Source organism: Narcine bancroftii, chromosome 3 (genome assembly GCF_036971445.1).
Source record: "Narcine bancroftii isolate sNarBan1 chromosome 3, sNarBan1.hap1, whole genome shotgun sequence".
Classification (NCBI taxonomy): domain Eukaryota; kingdom Metazoa; phylum Chordata; class Chondrichthyes; order Torpediniformes; family Narcinidae; genus Narcine; species Narcine bancroftii.
Window position 1 is genome coordinate 27,247,130 of NC_091471.1, and position 23,984 is coordinate 27,271,113.

The 23,984-nt window shown below is 41.3% G+C and overlaps 1 protein-coding gene across 2 annotated transcripts in view; it reads left to right on the plus strand.

The window, feature by feature from the left end:
• Positions 1-23,984, plus strand: part of immt (inner membrane protein, mitochondrial (mitofilin)) — a 70,440-nt gene that overhangs the window by 39,014 nt on the left and 7,442 nt on the right. For both annotated transcript variants that reach the window (XM_069923654.1, XM_069923655.1), the window contains 3 exons: positions 6,157-6,380; positions 8,932-9,063; positions 23,404-23,533. In XM_069923654.1, the coding sequence (XP_069779755.1) occupies positions 6,157-6,380; positions 8,932-9,063; positions 23,404-23,533 (486 nt within the window). The remainder of the gene's footprint in view (positions 1-6,156; positions 6,381-8,931; positions 9,064-23,403; positions 23,534-23,984) is intronic.

Sequence of the window (23,984 nt, forward strand, 5' to 3'; positions counted from 1 at the left end):
GTTCAACAGATGAGCAGAAAGAAATGAAGGTTTTAGAACTTGAGTTTTATATTTATCATCCCCTGTGCAAAGGAAAGTAAAACATTGTTGATCAGAATATAATGCATTTTTTAAAATCTCAATATTATTTCGAGATGTTTTAATTGCTCTTTGTGTGTGTTTGGCACCTCACTGGCAAAAGGCAAAGGAGGAAAAACCCAACACCCAACCCCAACCAACCAATTTTCCCCTGCAGCCGCTGCAACCGTGTCTGCCTGTCCCGCATCGGACTTGTCAGCCACAAACGAGCCTGCAGCTGACATGGACCTTTACCCCCTCCATAAACCTTCATCCGCGAAGCCAAGCCAAAGAAGAAGAAGAATATTCTTATTAAAATCAGAATGTAATTTTTATTAAATTTTCTCCTTTAACATTTTCCCTTTCAGTTTATCAATGCTAACAATTTTTCATTCTAGGATTATTAATAACACTGCAATAAATGAAGATATTGAACAGAGGCCAGTACGACACAGGCCAGGCCCTTGGTCCACTTGTCTATGATGAGCATGAAGCCCAAATTAAACTAGAACTCTTCTGCTTGCACATGATGTATATTGCTCTAGTCCACTGGTTCTCAACATTTTTCTTTCCACTCACATACCATTTTTAAGTATTCCCTATGCCATAAGGGCTCTGTGATTAGTAAGGGATTGCTTAAGGCGATATGAGGGTGGAAATAAAAAGTTGGAAAGCCACTATTTTAATCGTACCTAATTGACTCGTTATGTGCATGGTTTCATAACTCCAAAGGAAATGGGCCAATGACCATTTTTCTCAAGCAAAATATTTCAGTAACAATTGGGTCTAGAGCACTGGTTCTCAACCTTCCCTTCCCACTCACTTACCACCTTAAGCAGTCCCTTACTAATCACAGAGCATAGGGATTACTTAAAGTGGTATGAGTGGAAAGAAAAAGGTTGAGAACCACTACTCTATTTCCTTCATATTCATGTGTAAATCAAGAAGCTTCTTAAACACCACTATTCCATATAACACTGGGCAGAAATGACTCTTCAGCTTATCTAGTCTGTGCAACCTGGAGAATTGCCCTCCATACCCCTATCATTTGTGTACCTGTCCAGTTTTTTAAATGTTGACATCAAACCTGCATCTACCACCTCCTGGTGACCATTTTTAAAAAAAAAACAACTTAAGATTGGTTAGGCATGACCACCATGCAGAAAACAATGTAGACTATCCCCAGTCACTCCCTGTCTATTTACTTGTATCTGGTAGCGATGAAGAAGGTGATGAGGACTTCCATGTCCGTTTGTACTTCCAAATTTTGATTTTCTCCTCCTCCAAATAAGTCTGTACTTCTGTTTCTTCTACCAAAGTGCATGACCATTCACTGGCCAACCTTTTATTTATTTTGCCACTTCTTTGCCCAATATCCTAATCTATCTAAATCTCTCTGCAGCCTCTGTTTCCTCATCACTACCTGCCCCTCCACCTTGCTTTGTGAATGATAATCAACTACTGACCTGCTACATCTGCATTGTTTAGGTTTAAGGTTAATAATGTCTGTTTTCCCTGCCATATCAGTAAAATATGGTCAACTGCTTCACGCCAGAAGAATTTGGATTCTTATTGGTTAAAAATGATGTGCAGGCCTGACGTCTGCACTGCTGACGTCAGGACTCACAATGCCTTTTTTCTTGTGGTGGAGTGTACAGTTGTTGCCTTCCCAGAAACAAATTAAATTAAGGATAGAAGAAATAAGTAAATCAAAGAAAAATAGATATCACATTACTACTCCCTGTCACTTCTTCCACAGAACCCTTACTCCTTTCCACGGAATGCAGTTTGGAAAATCCTGCTCTAACCCATCCAGTGTGGAAAATTAAAATCATGTTTCTTGCAACTAACTTACATTTCTACATATGTACTCCTCCAATTTATGCTGACCATTGACTGATCTGTAATGTAATCCCATTAACACAGCCATCCATTTCTCATTCCTCAGTTCCACCTCTCTAGCTTCAGTTAGCAAACCCTCTAATCTGTTCTGTCTGAGCACTGATGTGACATTTTCCCTGACTAGCCATCTTTCCATCTCTGTCTTGTTAAAACAATACCCCTAAACATTGATCTGTCACTCCTTCCCTCCAGCAGCCAAATCTCACTAAATGGCTACAATGTCATAAGTTCACGTGCTGATCCATGTACTAAGATCATTTGCCTTTCCTACAATATTCCTTGCATTGAAATAGATGTACAGTAAGAGTCCTAAAATCCAGACTGCCTGGAGATTGGGTTGGTTTGGATTTTCTGGATTCTTAGACAGTACATTTAAAATTATAATTTAAGGAGAATAAACAGGTAAATTTTAATAAGTTTATTCATGAAACTTCCATATGGTCACTTGTTGCAGCTAAGCTTCTATGGTGCTCACACATACATGCACTAATGCACACAAATGTTGAGGTTTCGAGAAGTCCGGATTCTCCGTTGGTCAGGATTTCTGGCATCTGGATTTTTGGACATTTACATTATCTCAGAAAATTATTCCCAACTTTCTTTTTCTTCTTCCTTGTTTCAAAAGCCACTGATTGTGTGTTCCCTTTTTCCAGGAGTAACACACATAACAGCACCTATTCTGGTTACTGTAACTCAACCCTGTCTTTCACAAGGTTTTAACCCCTGTGTGTGACAGGGTTTTGACTTCTGTAAACTTCAAACTGAACTGTCCCAAAAATGTCTGAATTTGATAATATATTTCTCCAAATCATGTGACCACTTACATCATCAATAAGGTCAGTTCAAATTCTTTAAATCATGTGATCAGTTATAATTTTAAACAGTTGCAACCCCAGTTTTTTGTAAACCATGTGATCTTCATACATCTGTCTTGTAGACGACACAAGACTCCAAAAGGTTACTTTGTAGTGTGCCTGAATACTCTGTACGTCCCCTTGTCTGGCCGTTGTAGGGGTACCTGGTACGCTCTCCTTCACACAAAAACATATTTGCAGGTGTGTAAGTCTTTGGGGATGAAAGATTTGGGATGGCTCTGCAGTGGGGGCTGCAAAAGGGCTAGGGTTTTTCCCTCAGCTGTTTTAGTGCCACCATGGGGGTTTCTGGATCCTTGGCAGTGGCCAAGAACTCCCCCAGGATTACCAAGGGTGTGCCATAGACCATTTCTGCTGTGGAAGCATTAAAGTTCTCTTTTGGCGCCGTGCATATCCACAGAAGGACTCGAGGCAGTTGGGCCTCTTGAGCAGGGCCATCAGGGCTGCTTTTAAATATCTGTGGAACCGCTCTACCAACTTATTGGCATGGTATGGTGGAGTTGGGTTCCTAATAGTTTGGCCAGTGCTGCCCAGAGTCCCGAGGTAAACTTCGCTCCCCTGTCGGAGATTAGATGTTCCAGGACTCTGAATCTGGACAACCACTATTGTTGAATAGTGGCCCGGCGCAGGTCTTAGTGGTCGTGTTGGCCATTGGTACTGCCTCTGGCCATCTTGTGGAATAGTCTACCATGGTGAGGAGGTATCTCGTCCCACGGGAAACCGGTAGCAACCCCACGATATCGACATGGATGAACCTGCGCCGCGCTGGGTCAAAAGTCTGGGGAGGTGCTCTAGTGTGAGCTTGCACCTTGGATGCCTGACCAAGTGTGCAAGTCTTAGCCTACTGACTGACCTGCTGGTAGAGCCTGTGCCAGACAAACCTACTGGCCACCATCTTCACTGTGGTTCTGATGGCCAGATATGCCAAGTTGTGCACCACATCAAAAACCTGCTGTCTCCATGCTGTTGGACACGTAGGAATGGTGCCTCTTGCTGCCTGTCCGACCATGGGTCAGCCACTTTGTGGAAGGCAAAAGTTTGTGGTTTGCGAAGACCTTGAATTGTCTCCCATCCAGAAAGTATCGGAAGTGTCAAAGGCACTGTATTTAAGTTCAGGTGGTTGGAGGTGCCTGCTTAAAAAAGGCCAGGGGCTGCAATTGCCCTTCGACCAGCTGTTTGAGGAACCCTCTGACTGCTGTGCTGGAGACATCCATCATGTGGCTGTTGGCGCCTCCAGCCTGGGATGAACCAGAAGGGTGGTGTTAGCCAGAGCATCCTTTGCCTACTGGAACACCTCCAAAGCTTCCCCGTTCCAGGAAATGTCTTTATTTTTTTTCCCACCATGAGCGCGAAAAGGGGGTGCATGATCTGAGCTGCTGATGTCAGATACAGCAATGAGCTCTCTGAACCCTTCTCCATTAACAATGGCGTGAAGCAAGGCTGTGTTCTCGCACCAACCCTCTTTTCAATCTTCTTCAGCATGATGCTGAACCAAGCCATGAAAGACCCCAACAATGAAGACGCTGTTTACATCCGGTACCGCACGGATGGCAGTCTCTTCAATCTGAGGCGCCTGCAAGCTCACACCAAGACACAAGAGAAACTTGTCCGTGAACTACTCTTTGCAGATGATGCCGCTTTAGTTGCCCATTCAGAGCCAGCTCTTCAGCGCTTGACGTCCTGCTTTGCGGAAACTGCCAAAATGTTTGGCCTGGAAGTCAGCCTGAAGAAAACTGAGGTCCTCCATCAGCCAGCTCCCCACCATGACTACCAGCCCCCCCACATCTCCATCGGGCACACAAAACTCAAAACGGTCAACCAGTTTACCTATCTCGGCTGCACCATTTCATCAGATGCAAGGATCGACAATGAGATAGACAACAGACTCGCCAAGGCAAATAGCGCCTTTGGAAGACTACACAAAAGAGTCTGGAAAAACAACCAACTGAAAAACCTCACAAAGATAAGCGTATACAGAGCCGTTGTCATACCCACACTCCTGTTCGGCTCCGAATCATGGGTCCTCTACCGGCACCACCTACGGCTCCTAGAACGCTTCCACCAGCGTTGTCTCCGCTCCATCCTCAACATCCATTGGAGCGCTCACACCCCTAACGTCGAGGTACTCGAGATGGCAGAGGTCGACAGCATCGAGTCCACGCTGCTGAAGATCCAGCTGCGCTGGATGGGTCACGTCTCCAGAATGGAGGACCATCGCCTTCCCAAGATCGTATTATATGGCGAGCTCTCCACTGGCCACCGTGACAGAGGTGCACCAAAGAAAAGGTACAAGGACTGCCTAAAGAAATCTCTTGGTGCCTGCCACATTGACCACCGCCAGTGGGCTGATAACGCCTCAAACCGTGCATCTTGGCGCCTCACAGTTTGGCGGGCAGCAGCCTCCTTTGAAGAAGACCGCAGAGCCCACCTCACTGACAAAAGGCAAAGGAGGAAAAACCCAACACCCAACCCCAACCAACCAATTTTCCCTTGCAACCGCTGCAATCGTGTCTGCCTGTCCCGCATCGGACTGGTCAGCCACAAACGAGCCTGCAGCTGACGTGGACTTTTTACCCCCTCTATAAATCTTCGTCCGCGAAGCCAAGCCAAAGAAAAAGAAGAAGTTAATTATACCGGCTAACTGCTGCAGCCCCTTCAATGTGCGATGTTTCGTGAACCACCGAACAGCGTCCACCTTCTCAGGCAGTGGTTTTGCCCTGTACCTGTTGATCCGATGCCCCAGGAAGTCAATTGTGTCCTGCCCAAACTGACATTTGGCGGAGTTGATGGTCAGCCTGAAGCCCTGCCATGAGGGCATGGGTTAAGGGTGAAATGTTTAAGGGAAACATTGCGGTGGGGGGGGGGGTTTCACTCGGAAGGTGGTGAGATTATGGAATGAACTGCCAGTGGAGGTGGTGTTATGAGTTTGAATTCATAATTTAATAATAATTTGGATAGGTTACATGGATGGGAACAGTATGGCTATGGTCCATGTGTAGGTCACTGGGTGTGGTGGAATACATAGCTTGGCATGGACTAGATTTGCTGTAGGGACTTTCTGTGCCATAGTGTTCTATGGTTATTACTGAATACAGCAGACTTTCTAAGTGTTGCTACGTAAATATAATGTGGTGGATTGAGTTTTTTGAAAATTCCCATAATGTAACATTAACCGATGTTTAAATGTGCAATCTTTATGGAGGAAGAAGGTTGATACTGAAATTTTTCAGTGCAAAGCATTTTATGGGCAATGTATGTCACCTGATTTGCTGATGGAGGATTTCCTCCTTGTGCTGTTCTAATGATTTATTCATTCTCACTGTAGCTAGCCAACTGAGCACTGACGACCTTAACTCATTGATTGCCCATGCCCATCGCCGCATTGATCAATTGAACAGAGAACTGGCTGACCAGCGAGTTCGAGAGAAGCAGCGCATCGAAATAGCACTTCAGCAGCAGAAAGTGGAGAACAAGAAAGAAGTGGAAATGGCAGTGGCAAAAGCTCTGGAACACCATAGATCAGAAAGGCTTCTTGAACAGGACAAAAAGGCAAGACAACATTAATCAGTTAATAATCTACATCACAATTCAGACTGCTTGCTCTCTGCTGAGGTGATAGTGTGACAAACTGGTCTGAAACCTTGTTCATGTGAGAGCCTTGGAGCAGAATGCACTTTGCTGGGACTTTCTCCTCTGTGGAGCTCTAAAGTTCATCTGTGATTATAAAGTTCAGCCAATGAAGTGTGTCTGGCAAAATTAGAGCATGGTTACAATTGTAGCAAACTAGATATGTTGCTGCATTTTGACTGTAAACATTCTTAGTTGTAGTCCTAGAGTAGTTGCAGTTCTAGAATTGTTTTCACAACCATAGAATTGTTTTAGAATTGGAGATGAAATATCAAATAATACTAATAGATAAACATGACCGGTTACGTGGCCACATGATTAAAAACTTGATGATATTTTTGAATATCATTTTGCAAACAACAGTTTAATATTGTTAAACAGGAGAGTGTGAAAACACTGTGATTTTAGTACCTTCCCACTAATTGCCCCCTCAGTACCTATCCCTGTGACAGCGGGAAAGTGGCCACACCTTCTCCCACACAACTGTGCGGGGGCCCCCAACAGTCATTGCAAGTGAAGTACCACTTCACCTGTGAATCGACAGGGGCCATCTGCTACATCAAGGGTGCTGCATCCCATTGTGGCACCTCCCAGTGGCCAATCATTTTAATTTCACACGCTGATCCCACACCTACCTGTCTACCCATGGACTAGTGCATTGCCAGAGGCCATCTGTAAATTGGAGGAACAACACCTAATATTTCATCTGGACAATCTCTGTTGACTTCTGGAGTTTCCGTTGGGTGTCTTTCCCTCTCCCTAAACCTGTCTCCTTTCCTCCAACTCCCTAAACCCTTCTCTCTCCATTCAGTGAGCTACCCTAACACTCTATTACCTCACCTTTTTTTTCTCTTCTGCCCTCCCACTCATATCCACCTGAGACCTCTTGCCTGTTGGGCTGTGCTCCTTCCCCGTCCCTTCTCCTTCCCTCTTCTCCTCTCACTTTTTTTATTTAGACACTTCTGCTTTTTGCTCACATTCGGGCATGTGAATTTTCTGCGTTTTTAAAATCCACCTCCATGTTTTATCAGTGCCCTTCCAGGTTGCTCTGACTCTCTCTGTTTGTTCCGTGTAGAGCAAGGATCTTGCTCTGCTGACTGGCTGCTATGTTTCCTGAAGTATAGCAGTGGTGGCGCATCCCCATGCACTTTCCCTCGGTTGTAAAGCATTTCTGACGTGTTGCAATGCTATGCCAGTGGCACTTCCTTGCATTTTTACTCCAATCTTGAAAACCATGTGTGGAGAAACGATTGGGAAAAATTATGTGCTTTTAAGATTAGCTGAGAAAGACCCCCGAGTAATAGATAAACATCAGTGCAAAGAAAAGGTTATGGATTGGGCGGGGGCTCTACCTGGGGATTGAGGATGGGATGGGCGGGGGCTCTGCCTGAGGATTGAGGACAGGATGGACAGGGGCTCTGCTTTAGGATTGAGGACAGGATGGGCAGGGGCTCTGCCTGGGGATTGAGGACAGGTTGGGCAGGGGTGCTGCCTGGGGTTTGGGTGCAGGTTAGACGGAGGCGCTGCCTGGGGATTGGGTGCAGGTTGGACAGAGGTGCTGCCTGGGGATTGGGTGCAGATTGGACTGAGGCGCTGCCTGGGGATTGGGTGCAGATTGGACTGAGGCGCTGCCTGGGGATTGGGTGCAGGGTAGTAGTTACTACTTGGGGATTGGTTGCAAGTTGGGCAAGGGCACTGCTTGGCATGATGGTTGCCAGTTATGGGCAAGTATTGCTTCGGGTCAGGAAAACAAGACACTCTGGTTTGAGCATAGGTCAAGCAGGTACTGCCTGGTGACCTGGAAGGGGCTTGGAGTCTCAATACAGATTGTAGTATCTGTCTGATATATTGTGCTCAAATATATTTTCAAAAATTTTCCAAATGGAGGGCACTACCCCCCCCCCAAGAAAAAACCCTGCAAGGGGCACTGCGCTCCCTTGATCTCCGCTGTATGCCTGATGCAAGTGCTCGGCTCTTTTCCTTGTTTATTTTGATCTCAGTCACATGCCTGCACATCTTGATGAAGGTGAAAAGCTCAGCATTGGTTCTATCTCTTTGCTTCTGTGGACTCTGTTTTTCATGCTGAGTTTCTCTCGCACAATTGTGTATTGCACTACTGTAATATGCTTTGGTGATTTTGAATATTAAATCAGTATTTTGGGTACTCACCATGAAACATAATGGCACGTCTTCATTTCACATCTAAATGCCTTGAGAAGCATGTGTATCCTGCACTCTGATGGGTAAACCTGAAGGTTTTTTTGGATGCCTCAGTCATTCTCTGTTTATTAGATGAGGAAGGGAAAGAGTTCCTCAGTGGGCAATTCAGGTGATTACAGTACATTGTTAAAGAGTGAAAGTGAATATGGCACAACTGGCTTCTTTGAGCTGTTGTAACTGCATTTTTGAGGAAACTATGTCATTGGTCAGTCACGCTAGAAATTACTGTGTAAATATCTTGTTTCAAATTCAGATTGAAGAAGTACGAGAAGTGATGGAGGCAGAGATGCGAACTCAGCTACGCAGGCAAGCTGCTGCGCACACTGACCATCTGAGGGAAGTATTGAAGGTTCAGGATCAGGAATTGAAAGGAAAATACAAGGAGGTAAATTTATTTTCCATGTGATATAAACTCGGTGGCCTGAAGTGTTGTCCTCCAATGTTGTCTAACAGAGTAATCCCTTTCTTCCACTTGTTTAATCTGCATTTTTTCCACAGTTTCATCCATTTTGTCAAGAGTCTATCATTCACCCATGTACTTCTTTTTCTTTCTTTGGCTTGGCTTCGCGGACGAAGATTTATGGAGGGGTATGTCCGCGTCTGCTGCAGGCTCGTTGGTGACTGACAAGTCCGATGCGGGACAGGCAGTCGCGGTTGCAAGGGAAAATTAGTTGGTTGGGGTTGGGTGTTGGGTTTTTCCTCCTTTGTCTTTTGTCAGTGAGGTGGGCTCTGTGATCTTCTTCAAAGGAGGTTGCTGCCCGCCGAACTGTGAGGCGCCAAGATGCACGGTTGGAGGCGATATCAGCCCACTGGCGGTGGTCAATGTGGCAGGCACCAAGAGATTTCTTTAGGCAGTCCTTGTACATGTAATATATATACAAAATATATACATAGGGTAGACAGGAAATAGTGGTGTACATAACCAGAGGGTGTAGGTTTAATGTATGGAGAGAGGAAATGTAAGGAAGATTTTCTCTATCACCCAGAGAGTGTTTGCCATTGTTTAAGAGGATGGTACCTACTGATAGTCAATATTTAAACATCTACATGAACACTTGAATTGCCAGTGCTATGGATTAAGTGCTGGTATATGGATCAATACAGATAGTTAGTATGAACAGGGTGGGTTGAGGGGCTTGTTTCTGTGCTGTACAACTCTGACAGGGGAATCTTTGTGGTCACGAGGACAGTGCAAACTCCACACAGTCAGCATCAGAGATCAAGATTGAACACAAGTTGCTGAAGCTGTGAGGCAACAGATTTGTGAACTATATCCCTGTGCTGCCTATGAGGCAAAGCAAAACAATTCAACTTTAAAAGGTAATCTTTAGATAATGTCAATCAGTTCAGTGGTTTAATTTCTGGGCAAAACATATCTACATCATGAAGGATGGGAACTTTAAAATGTGGAGTTTCTTTGTAAAATTTCCTTGTTCTTCTTGACAGTTGCATGTTTGGTTTACACTGTGAAGCCTTCAAGATGCTGAGTGGATTTTGCAGATGGTTAATACTGCACCCATAGTACATTAGTAGTACAAAGAGTGAAGTTATGGTGTGCCATTTAAGCAGGCAGCTTTATTCTGATAGGGTGCTGCTGCTGCTAGAGTTTTACTCATTCTGTAGAGCTGGGTTTCCCAAACCTTTTAGCTCACGGAACCCTTTTGGGGAGCACTTGGAAATGGTGGAACCCTAATCATCATGTACAGTTGCAATACCTGGTATATGAAAAAGTATAGTAAGAAAGTAAATAAACTTAGCATTCTCCAAGTTGAAATTATTTATTGGCTCTAATTTGCATTTAATGGGAGGAATGAAATCGTTTTTTGTCATCATAGATCTTAATGTTGGCACAATATTAGAGAGTTGAATCCTGATGCCAGGAGCAGCATCAAGTCAGTTTCTATATTTTGTTTTTGTTGCTGCATAATACAAAATTCTGGCTTTGCACATGCAAGTCGTGGAAAATGGTAATAGGCAATGCACAGCAGTTTTTCCCAATGAAGTATAGTCTTTACTCAGGCTGATCCAAAAATTGGTGGAAAATCATTAAATCTTTTCTGCAATTGAAAGTTGGATGTTACACTGATTAGGTTTTCATATCCTTTGGCAGGTTGGGTTGTGACAACGAAAGGATTTATACCTATCTCTTGCTCTTACGAGAAATGTTGGGAAAATACTCATCAAGTGTAGAACGTAAAGTGAATCCAAGCGACAAATAATTGTCGTATTTTTGTTTCTTTTTTTTTTTTTTTTAAATTTTTTATTTTTCACACCATAAATCACAATAGCCATGATATACACTTTTTCTTTTCCACACATTTACAGTGACTTTTTCTCCCTCCCCCCTCCCTCCTCCCAAGCCACCCCCCTATCCCCCCCCCCTCTCATCCATTTTAGTTATACAATCTAGGTTGCATTAATTCAGTTAGACAATGTTGTCATTCAACAAAAATACACCAGAAATTCTACTGAGTCCATTCTTTTCTTTTCTTCTCCTTCCATCAACTTAGGTAATGTTTGTTCCCGGTAGGTTTTCGCTATTGTATTTAATGTAAGGCTCCCATACTTGTTCGAATATTTCAATATTATTTCTTAAACTATATGTTATTTTTTCTAATGGAATACATTTATTCATTTCTATATACCATTGTTGTATTTTCAAATTATCTTCCAATTTCCAGGTTGACATAATACATTTTTTTGCTACAGCTAGGGCTATCTTAACAAATCTTTTTTGTGCATCCTCCAAGTCAATTCCAAATTCTTTATTTTTTATGTTACTTAGGAGAAAGATCTCTGGATTCTTTGGTATATTGTTTTCTGTTATTTTATTTAATATCTGATTGAGATCATCCCAAAATTTTTCTACTCTCTCACATGTCCAGATTGCATGAATTGTTGTTCCCCTTTCTTTTTTACATCGAAAACATCTATCAGATACTGTTGGGTCCCATTTATTTAACTTTTGCGGTGTAATGTATAGTCTGTGTAACCAATTATATTGTATCATACGCAGCCTCGTATTTATTGTATTTCTCATCGTTCCAGAGCATAACTTCTCCCATGTTTCCTTTTTTATCTTTATATTTAAATCTTGTTCCCATTTTTGTTTAGTTTTACCATTTGTTTCCTCATTTTCCTTTTCTTGCAGTTTAATATACATATTTTTTATAAATCTTTTGATTAACATTGTATCTGTAATCACATATTCAAGGTTACTTCCCTCTGGTAAACTCAAGTTGCTTCCTAATTTATCTTTCAAGTGGGATCTCAGTTGGTAATATGCCAGCGCTGTATCTCCCGTTATATTGTACTTATCTCTCATTTGTTCAAAGGATAAGAATCTACTTCCTGAAAAACAATTTTCTATTCTTTTAATCCCTTTTTTTTCCCATTTTCTAAAGGCAAGGTTGTCTATTGTAAAAGGGAGTAGCTTATTTTGCGTCAATATTAGTTTTGGTATTTGGTAATTTATTTTATTTCTTTCTACATGAATCTTCTTCCATATATTGAGGAGATGGTGTAATACTGGAGAAGTTCTATGTTGTACCAATTTTTCGTCCCATTTATATAATATGTGTTCAGGTATCTTTTCCCCTATTTTATCTAATTCTAGTCCGTCCAGTCTGGTTTTTCCCTTGTTTGATAAAAATCTGATAGGTACCTTAATTGTGCGGCTCTATAATAATTTTTGAAGTTTGGCAATTGTAAGCCTCCTTGTTTATACCATTCTGTTAATTTGTCTAGTGCTATCCTCGGTTTCCCCCCTCTCCATAAAAATCTCCTTATTATTTTCTTTAACTCTTTGAAGAATTTTTCTGTCAGTTGTATTGGCAATGCCTGAAATAAGTATAGTATCCTTGGAAAAATGTTCATTTTAATACAGTTTATCCTTCCTATCAGTGTTAGTGGTAGCTCTTTCCAATGCTCTAAATCGTCCTGTAATTTTTTCATTAGTGGATTGTAATTGAGTTTATATAATTGGCCTAGATTTTTGTTTATTTGCACACCTAGGTATCTTATTGCCTGCGTTTGCCATCTGAATGGGGATTCCTCCTTAAATTTTGAGAAATCCGCGTTATTCATAGGCATTGCTTCACTTTTATTTACGTTTATCTTGTATCCCGACACTTCTCCATATTCCTTCAATTTCTTATATAGTTCTTTTATTGATAGTTCTGGTTCTGTTAAGTACACTATCACATCATCCGCAAACAGACTGATTTTATATTCCCTGTCTTTTATTTTTATTCCTTTTATATTATTATCTCTTCTTATCGATTCTGCTAGTGGTTCTATAGCTAGCGCAAACAATAATGGTGATAGTGGGCATCCCTGCCGCGTTGACCTGCTTAAGTTAAATTGCTTTGATACATGTCCATTTACTGTCACTTTCGCTAACGGTCCCTTATATAATGCTTTAATCCAATTAATATACTTCTCCGGTAAACTGAATTTTTGCAATACTTTGAACAGGTAATTCCATTCTACTCTGTCGAAGGCCTTCTCTGCGTCTAAAGCAACTGCTACTGCCGGTGCTTTATTTCCTTCTACTGCATGAATTAAGTTAATAAATTTACAAATATTGTCTGTTGTGCGTCTTTTTTTGATAAATCCAGTTTGGTCTAAATTTACCATTTTCGGTACCTGTTCTGCTAATCTGTTCGCTAATAGTTTAGCTATTATCTTATAATCTGTGTTTAGCAGAGATATTGGTCTATATGACGCTGGTGAGAGTGGATCTTTCCCTTGTTTTAGTATCACTGTAATTATTGCTGTTTTACATGAATCTGGTAAGTTTTGTGTCTCATCAATCTGGTTGATTACATCCAGGAGGGGCGGTATTATTAGGTCTTTAAATGTTTTGTAGAATTCTATTGGGAGTCCATCCTCTCCTGGTGTCTTATTATTTGGTAAATTTTTTATTATCTCTTGTATTTCTACTGTTCCAAATGGTTCTGTTAATTTATTTTGTTCCTCTATTTGTAGTTTTGGTAGTTCAATTTTAGTCAAAAATTCATCTATTTTCCCTTCTTTCCCTTCGTTTTCGGTTCGGTATAATTGTTCATAGAATTCTCTGAAGTTTTCCTTAATTTCTTTTGGATTATATGTAATTTGTTTGTCTTTTTTCCTTGTTGCCAATACCATTTTCTTAGTTTGCTCTGTCTTAAGCTGCCATGCTAGGATTTTGTGTGTTTTTTCCCCTAGTTCATAATATTTCTGTTTTGTCTTCATTATATTCTTCTCCACCTTATATGTTTGTAATGTTTCATATTTTATTTTTTTATCCGCCAATTCTCTTCTTTTGGTTGTATCTTCCTTTATTGCTAATTTTTTTTCTATGTTTATTATTTCCCTTTCCAACTGCTCTGTTTCCTGATTATAGTCCTTCTTCATCTTGGTTGCATAACTTATTATTTGCCCTCTAATGAATGCTTTCATTGCATCCCATAGTATAAACTTATCTTCCACTGATTCCGTATTTACTTCAAAGTACATTTTTAATTGTTTTTCAATAAATTCTCTAAAATCCTGTCTTTTAAGTAGCATGGGGTTTAATCTCCATCTATACATTCTTGGAGGGATGTCTTCTAGCTCTATTGCCAATAACAGGGGTGAGTGGTCCGATAATAGTCTAGCTTTATATTCCGTTTTCCTAACTCTCCCTTGTATGTGGGCTGATAACAGGAATAGGTCTATCCTTGAGTATGTTTTATGTCTAGTCGAGTAGTATGAGTATTCCTTTTCTTTTGGGTTTTGTTTCCTCCATATGTCCACAAGTTTCATTTCTTGCATTGATTTAATTATAAATTTGGTTACTTTGTTCTTCCTGTTAATTTTTTTCCCCGTTTTATCCATATTTGGATCCAAATTCAGATTGAAATCCCCTCCTATTAGTATGTTCCCTTGCGTATTAGCTACCTTCAAAAAGATATCTTGCATAAACTTTTGATCTTCTTCGTTAGGTGAATATATATTAAGTAGATTCCAAAGCTCTGAATATATCTGACATTTTATCATAACATATCTCCCTGCTGGATCTATTATTTCCTCTTCTATTTTGAATGGCACATTTTTGCTAATTAATATAGCCACTCCTCTTGCTTTTGAATTATACGATGCTGCTGTTACATGTCCTACCCAATCTCTCTTTAATTTCTTGTGCTCCAATTCAGTTAAGTGTGTTTCTTGGACAAATGCTATATCTATTTTTTCCTTTTTCAGTAAATTTAGTAGTTTCTTCCTTTTAATTTGGTTATGTATTCCATTAATATTTAGAGTCATATAGTTCAGCGTAGCCATTTTATATTTTGTTTATCTTCTCTTTCCGTTTTTCCATCATTACCTTTCCTCCTTTTCCATTTCTGTTTTCTTATTTTCAACTCTTTACCAGACAACATTCCTACAACATCCAACATTTTCCTTATTCTCCTATTTCTATCTTCTTTATCCCCAATCTCCCCTTCCCCTCCTGAGTTGCCCTTTATCCCTTGTCGGACAACCACATCTCCCCTCTCCATTTGGATTTGCGAATCCACTCGCAAGCGTCAACTGATTTTGCAGTGACCGCTCTTTTCCCCCACCCAGCCCCCCCCCAGAAAAGATTTCGTTTTTTATATGTCACAAAGGTCACTCTTTTAGTTCCCTCCTTATTCTCTCTATTCCATTACCTTCCCTTATTAATTCTTGTCTATACTCTCTATGTTTTCCTCTAATTACAGATACTTTCACATATGCCCATTGTCTCTATTCACTCTTATACCTCTTTACCCGCATACATATCAATCGTGGTCATTTTTACCCTCCTTACCCGTCTTCATCCCTCAGTCTATTTTTGTCTTTACCCACATACATATAAATCGTGATGATTTTTGCTCTCATTACCCGTCTTCATCCCTCAGTCTATTTTTGTAATTGTTCTGCAAATTTTCGTGCTTCTTCTGGATCCGAGAATAGTCTGTTTTGTTGTCCTGGAATAAATATTTTCAATACCGCAGGATGCTTCAGTGTAAATTTATATCCTTTCTTCCATAAAATCGCTTTTGCTGCATTGAACTCTTTTCTCTTCTTTAGGAGTTCAAAGCTTATATCTGGATAAATGAAGATTTTTTGCCCTTTATACTCCAGTGGTTTGTTGCCCTCTCTTACTTTTTCCATTGTCTTCTCCAGTACCTTTTCTCTTGTAGTATATCTTAGGAATTTTACTACAATAGATCTTGGTTTTTGTTGTGGTTGTGGTTTAGGGGCCAATGCTCTATGTGCCCTTTCTATTTCCATTTCTTGCTGTAGTTCTGGACATCCTAGGGCCTTAGGGATCCATTCTTTTATAAACTCCCTCATATTCTTGCCTTCTACCTCTTCCTTAAGGCCCACTATCTTTATGTTATTTCTTCTGTTATAATTTTCCATTATATCTATTTTTTGGGCTAGTAATTCTTGTGTCTCTTTAGTTTTTTTATTAGATTCCTCCAATTTCTTTTTTAAGTCTTCTACCTCCATTTCTGCTGCTATTGCCCGTTCTTCCATCTTGTCCATTTTTTTCCCCATTTCTGTTAAGGTCATATCCATTTTATTTATTTTCTTTTCTGTGTTGTTTATTCTTCTTCTTAAATCATTGAATTCCTGTGTTTGCCATTCTTTAAATGACTCCATGTATCCTCTAACAAGAGCAAGTACCTCCTTTACCTTGCCTTTCTTTTCTTCTTCTATTTCCCTGTACTCTTCCTCTTCCTCTTCTTCTTCCTCTAGGTTGACCATCTGTTGTTTCTTTGCTGCCCTTTCCTCCTCTTCTTTCTTGTTTCCATTGTCTTCTGTGGTCTCTTCTTGCTGCAGGTGTTCTGCAGCTGTCGTTGCCGGCTGTGGAGATCGACTCCCCAGCTGGTCCCCCCTCCCGTCGGTGTGTTTTTTTTCATGCGCATCACGCATGCGCGAGGAGTCGCGCATGCGCGGTTGCGCACTTTTACTCGGCTCTATGAGCCATTGTTGTAGTTCTCTTTCTACCGACCTGAGGTAGTGGGGTCTTCTCTCCACAGCGGGCCTCTTCGGACAGGTAAGGCCTTCACCTTTTTCCTCCGTTGTCTTCTCTTCCTCTCTTCTTTCCGTTGATTTTGATTTTTCTCCTTTTGTCTCCATCTTCTTTCCACCTTTATACTCACTTTTCTTTAACTTGTATTTCTGTGCCTTTGTATTTTCTCTTGTTTTTCCCGACTTTTCTGGAGAGGGCTGGAGTTCACCGTCCGGCCACTACTCCATCACGTGACTCCTCCCGTATTTTTGTTTCTTAATGACATTTGATTTTTCAGATATAGGTGTATTTGAAGATTCTTCATGGAAAAAGCGGTGACACTTCAGTACTTTCTTCAGAGGAATTATCCTGTCTCTTAGTTTCTTTTTTAATTCGTCGACCTGTGGTTCATAATATTGCACACGTGGAATATTGGTAAAATATGGCCGGCTTTGCTCTAGAAGAATTCAGATTCTTATTAGTTAAAAATGATGTTCAGGCCTGCTATCTGCATTGCTGATGTCAGGTTTCACCACACCTTTTATTTTCTTGGGGTGGAGTATACAATTCGCTGCAGTCCCAGAAACAAATCGAATTAGGACAGAAGAAATAAGTAAATTAAAGAAAAACAGGTATAACATTATAACTCCCTGTCACTTCTTTCCTGTATGGGAAACCCTGCTACAGAGCATTTGTTTATGCTTCTGACTTGTGCTGTGCAGATGGTGGAAGAGCTTTGGGGAGAGGGGATCTATCTGAGCAGCAAAATAACCAGAAGACCATAAAATAACGGAGCAAAAGTAGGCCATTTGGCTCATTGAGCCATTCCATTATGAGCTGATCCATTCTCCCACTCAGTATAACCCTTGATACCCTTACTATTCAAAAACCTGTCACTCTCTGCCTTAAATACTCCCAATGTTTTCACTTCCTCAGTTCTTCCATATCTCTTTGAAATGGGTGCTGTGGCAGATGATATTTGTACTCACATGCCATCATGTTGAAATAATGAGACCACACGTGAAGTTGTCAGCCAGTGAAGAGAAAAGCATTTATTACAGTGTTATCAGGCTTTTTTTTTTTTGCTTTTTTTTTGTGTTATCAGGCTTAATGTAGACACACAACATGTGACCTGGCGTCATGACATCTGAAGTGCTAACGACCTCATGACATAGCTACGTTGAGTAGACTAGGGATTCCCAGTAGACCAATGGGTACTGCTGAGACACTATGCATCATGGCTGTGGTGGCGAGTTGCCAGTAGATAGGAGGCTGTTGTGTCTAGCTGTCACAAGGCAGAAGCTGTTAGCGCTGGTTCTGCCCACTCCCTCCAAGCGTACCGCTACACAGCTGCCCCCCAGAACCAACTGGCTCAGCAGTTCCGAATTAGTGCGGATGTTTCGCCCTAGAACCAAGCAGGGAGAGTGAAACGACTTGCCATTTGTGGTGCCGTGCCAGTGCATCGTGCATGAAGGCTGCTGGGGGAGGAAGTGATATGCACTATACATCCTAATAAGGCTCAATCTAGTAGAAAGCTGCATTTAAGACATATGAGAAATCCAGAACAGTATCAAACATTTGGGACGCATTACCAAAACTGAAACTCCATACTCTAAGCAGATTGTTGATAATTGTGAGAGTCTATAGTACTAATCTCAAAGTCTGGTAGGAAAGAGTTAACTGTAGAAAGTCAAGTAGCAGCTAAAGTCTGCAGTGACACACAGGAGGTGATAGGTGGCGCTCTGTGGAGTGACTCTCTGTTGCTACTTAATGTCTGTAGTGTCATATAGGAGTTGACAGGTGGTGCTGTGCTGAGCGACTGTCCATTGCTGCAGACTGGCCACTAGGCCGGTGAGCTGTGCTATGCTGAGCAGTGTTGCGTTGGGACTGAAAAACCTGTACCGTCTGCCTGGTTGGCAGGAAAAGGTCTCCGTGGCATCATTGACAGGCTGCTTTTTCTTTATGCTTTAGTTCTCAGGTTAATACCTGGGTCACAGAATCTTCCATCGGATTGAGGCTGGCTACCCCTATCTTGCCACGGGGGAGTAAGTGGTTGTCCTCCGGATCGCGGGCTTCTTCTCTCTAGGAGGGGTTACTGGTCGTTCCTGGGTCGAGTGGTCGTTGAGGGAGGCTGGTGAAACATGGGGGATGTTCCCTCTGGTTACAGCTGCTGAGATGCAAACCTCCCGAATTCGAACAGGCAAGTTTTAAATGTCTGTGCTGCCGGCTGCAGGCAACTTGCTGATAAATGACCACTTCAGCGAAATGGAGTGCGGTAACATTCTGGAGAAACTTAGGCGCTAATGCTATGCTGTATCAAGCAAAACCACGCAGACAATTTAAAATGTTGCTGATAAGCATTCCCCTGTCCTTGCGACCTGTTAGCCAGACTTGTTGCACAGTTCACGAGGCACACTAGACAACAGCTTGGCCTACTCCGAGTCACCAAAGTGAGTGAGTAGGTTGTAAAACAGTCTTTCAAACATCCAAACGGTTACCTTCTATGTCACCCTTTGCTGTTTGTTCGGTCAACCGTGAAGGAAAAAGCGACTGGCCTCCTGGTTATTTATTTGCTGATGCTGTGATGTGACACTGATTGATTTGCAGTTATTCGTCGCTACGGTCAACTGGAGCAGTGCAAAGTAGTTTTAACTGGGTCAGGCGGTCCGTCATTTGTTCCTGGCGCATTGGAGCGTTACTGCAAGCAAGCTGCTTGTTGCTGCAAGTGAGAGTGTCCAGCGAGCGTGTCCGTTATTTATTGTAGCTGTACCAAATTAATTTGAGCTTGGCCGTTGAGTGTGTCTGTTATTTATGGCTGACTCATTGGTATGTTGCCGTTGAACATGTCCATTGTAGGGTCACCAATGTGGCAGATGATGTTGAAATGACGAGACCATACCTGAAGTTGTCAGCCAGCGAAGAGAAGAGCGCTTATTACAGTGTTTTTAGGCTTAATACAGATACACGACATGTGACCTGGCATCCTGACATCTGAAGTGGTCACGACCTCATGACATAGTAGGCCAAGGCTTCTTAGTAGACCTACGGGTGCTGCTGAGTCAATATGCCTCGTGGCTGAAGTGGCTAATTGCCAGTAGATAAGAGGCTATTGTGTCCTGCCATCACAAGACAGGAGCTGTTAGTACTGGTTCTGCCTCCAAGTGTACCGCTACACAGCTACAGTGCCCTTCAATCCTGAACTTGTACCCTCTTGTCCTAGACTCCCCCACCATGGGAAATATCTACTCTGTTCAGCCCTTCAATGTTCAAAATGTTTCTCTGACGTTCCACCCCCATCCCCCCATTCTTCTAAACTCCAAGAAGTACAGTCCAAGAGTGTCAAACTTTCCTCGTGTTCTTATCCCTTCATTCCAGGGATCATTCCCTGGAATCCCCCCAGCACATCTGTTCTTCAATAAGAAGCCCAAAGCTGAACCCCCTACTCCAAGGCTCAACATCACATTCCTGTCCTTGCATCCTATTCCTCTAAATGTGAACACCAGCACTGCGTTCACCTTCTTCATCCCTGCCTTAACCTGGAGGTCAACCTTTAGGGTATCCTGCACGAGGACGTCCATGTCCCTTTGTACCTCTCAATTTTGATTTTCTCCTCCTCCAAATAATAGTCTGCACTTCTATTTCTTCTACGAAAGTGCATGACCATTCACTGGCCAACCTTTTATTTATTTTGCCACTTCTTTGCCCCATATCCTAATCTATCTAAATCTCTCTGCAGCCTCTGTTTCCTCATCACTACCTGCCCCTCCACCTTGCTTTGTGAATGATAATCAACTACTGACCTGCTACATCTGCATTGTTTAGGTTTAAAGTTAATAATAACTTTTCCCTGCCGCCTGCTCTCCACCCCCTAGAATATTGATGGTTGTGGGGGGGGGGGGGTTTGTTGGGGATGTTAACAATATGTTTAATATTATGGCCGATGGTTAAACTTTTACCAGCAATACTCATTTTCTTGCATTTGTGTGGCATGAATATTAGTTGTCAGATCTGAAATTTCTAGGCCTGTTACTGTGATCTGTGGGTGCATCAGCTAAACCTTTCCATTCAGATATTATCAGTGAAATCTATTTCTATCTGGGGATAGTTGTCCCTGGAAGTTTGCTGCGGTGTTGAAATAATTGGCTTTCGGCAACTTAAGCTCCTCCTCTGTACCATGGAGTCATACAGCATGGAAGCGGGTGCTTTGTTTGATGGAATCCAATGGTGCCACCAAATACCCATCTTAATCGATTTACCAGCACTTGGCCTGTAGCCTTCTGTGCCTTGGAAATTCAAATGCTTATCCAGATGCTTCTTAAAAGTAAGGAGTACATTGCCTGCCCTAATTTTTATCAGACAGTGCATTTTTGATTGCATTTACCTGGATGAAAAACTTCTTCCTCAGATCCCTCTAATTCTTTTACTCCTCAAAGTTCAAATTTATTTGTCAGAGTACATGTGTGACATCACATACAATCCCGAGATGCTTTTTTCTGCAGGCCAGGCAAAAGTTCTATTGATCAGTAGTGAAAAAAAACTGTACTCAACAAAAGATATGTGTAGAAAAGAGAGAAATGTAAACAAAGAAAGGCTGCAAACAATTGCACTACAGAAAATAAATATTCAATCATAAATAATGTGCAAAGTAAGAGCCCTGAAATGAGTTTCTGATGAAGTTTGTTGTTTAAGAGAGGTAGCAACTGTTCTTGAACTTGGTAGTATGAATCTTGTGGCACTCTTTCCCGATGGCAGCAGTGAGAAGAGAGCATGCCCTGGGTGGTGTGGATCCTTGATGATTGCTGCTGCTCTCCAACTGCAGCGTTCCGTGTATATATTTTTGATGGTGGTGAGAGTTTTGCCTGTGATGCACTGGACTGTTTCCTCTACCTTTTGCAGGGCTTTCTGCTCAAAAGTATTGGTGCCCCTATTACCAGGCTGTGATGCAGCTTTTCAGCACATTTTCCAATAGACTTCTGCAGAAGTTTGGTAAGGTTTTCGATGTCATACCAAACTTCTGCAAACTCCTCACCTAAAACCTATGCTTTCCAGTTATACAGATGCCTCTCTGTGGAGAAATGTTTCTCACTATCCACCCAATTTATGCTCCTCCTAATTTTGTATATCTCAATCATCACTCAACTTTTCCTGGTCGAAGGAAAACAAGCAGAGCCTATCTGATTTGTCCTCATAACTGATTTTCACTCATATAATACATTGTGTAAAAATATTTTAATATAACGTGCACACACATTTAATGCACAGGTGTAGTATTCTAAATTCATTAATAGTGGTCGTAGGAAAGATGCACCAGCAAGTTATAGCGAGCGTGGGAATATTAGTGAGCAAAAGAATATAATAGCGGCATTGAAAGAACGTTCACAATTAATAGCGGCTGTGAGAAAAACATTTATTTAAATAGGACATGAGTCAAAGCACATTACCAGTATCTGGCACAGTTGATCTCCCATAATTAACATTCAATCAACTTCCGCCAGAGGTGTCAATTGGTCATTATATAGATGATATCCTGCTGCCAACATATTAACAAGCATTGGAGAGGAATCAATTAAATAAATCGAAAACAAGCTTCAGAGTGAGCAGGATTTTAATTCTAATGTTGTCTCAAATCAGAGGTGAGTTGAAATGTTAATCTCCTCCCTCTGGGATGGGTCTGGGCAATTAACATTGATAAGGTACATTGCCCTAGCCAAAATGTCCTGTGAATAGGAATACCATGGCATTCAGTGTAAAGATCAAAATTTCCCACACCCACTATAAATTGTGCCCATTCTTTCATTGCCGCTATTATATTCTCATACTTGCTATCATATTCCCATGTTCGCTATAAATTGCCAGCATGTTTTTCTCACAGCCGCTATTAATTGTGCGCATTCTTTCCATGTTGCTATTATATTCCCACGCCCGCTATAAATTGCTGGTTTGACTTTCCCATGCCCGCTATTAATTGTGTGCGTTCTTTCAACATGTCAAAATATTCTCATATAGTGCACACGTGCATATAACGTGGGGGGGGAGGTGTACCTGGTTTGTAAAATATGCATATAACGTGCGCTTTATGTGTGTTGGGGGGGGGAAGGGTCATTTAAAATTTTTCTGTAATTCATGTTTTGGTTACATTTAAAATTCTGTACATTACTTGGTTTCCATAAGAAACCAGAAAAATTAGGTTGAAGTTTTGGCTATTTCATGCCTTGAACATGCTCTGCCATTCAACAGGAGCATAGCTAAAATTCCTCAAATCCCAATAATGGCTTGCGGTCACTACATCAGTGGAGACTAATCACACCACTCACTCCAACCTGCCCAACAGCAGTTTTCACAGACATGTTATGGTGGTTTCATGTCAGGTTTCAGCACATTGATGAACCTCTCTGAACATAATATGAAAGTGAGCCTGTTCAGCACTGTGGCATTCTTGGTTAGTTATCTTGTACACTAAGTAACATACCAACAGAATGGAGTACTGAATAGCAGTCATCAATTTGGATTACCATCTGGGTTGAGCATGGACTCGTCAAAAAAATTGTGCAGTTCACTGTCCATTCTGGGGAGCTCACTAATCTTTTCAATTTCACACTAGCAGAAGCAAATGTATAATTTCAATCTAAAATATTTGTTTTGGTCCAATTAATGCTATTAAATAGATGTTTATACAATTGTTATGGTATTTGATTAGTTGCTTTTTTTAAAACTTCATAGGAGCTGCAACAAAAATTATCTGAATATGAGATTCAGTACAGGCGTTTATCTCAGGAACAACTGGACAACTTTACACTGCAGATGAATACAGCTTACTCCAGACTGAAGGGTATTGAACAAGCAATGGAGAGTGAGTGATTACTTGTCATTCCACATGTTTAATTTATGAAAACTTTTAGTAAAATGTATTCAAAATTCAAGTAGGGTACACCCTCGTATTACAGAGGAGTTGTGTTCCTAGAAAACCATCGGTATCATGGGAACTCTTCACAATCATTTGCAAAATTTGTCATGTTCACATTTTGTTTTTATGTAGGTACTTGTTCCTTGTAAATTAATTTAAGAACAAGTTTTTATTCTCTACCTCAAATTTTCAGTGGTGATCTGTGAATTGTGTAATGGTGAATTTTCGTTACCTGCATTGCTGTGACATCAGGTACAATGTAATTTCAAAACTATTCTTGTTATTGGAGACATTTCTGACAAAATGTCAGAGGAAAGTCATTAAAATAATTCTTTTTGGATAATTTATATGAAACAAACATTGACCCTTAACAGGACCGGTCTTATTTACCTCACAA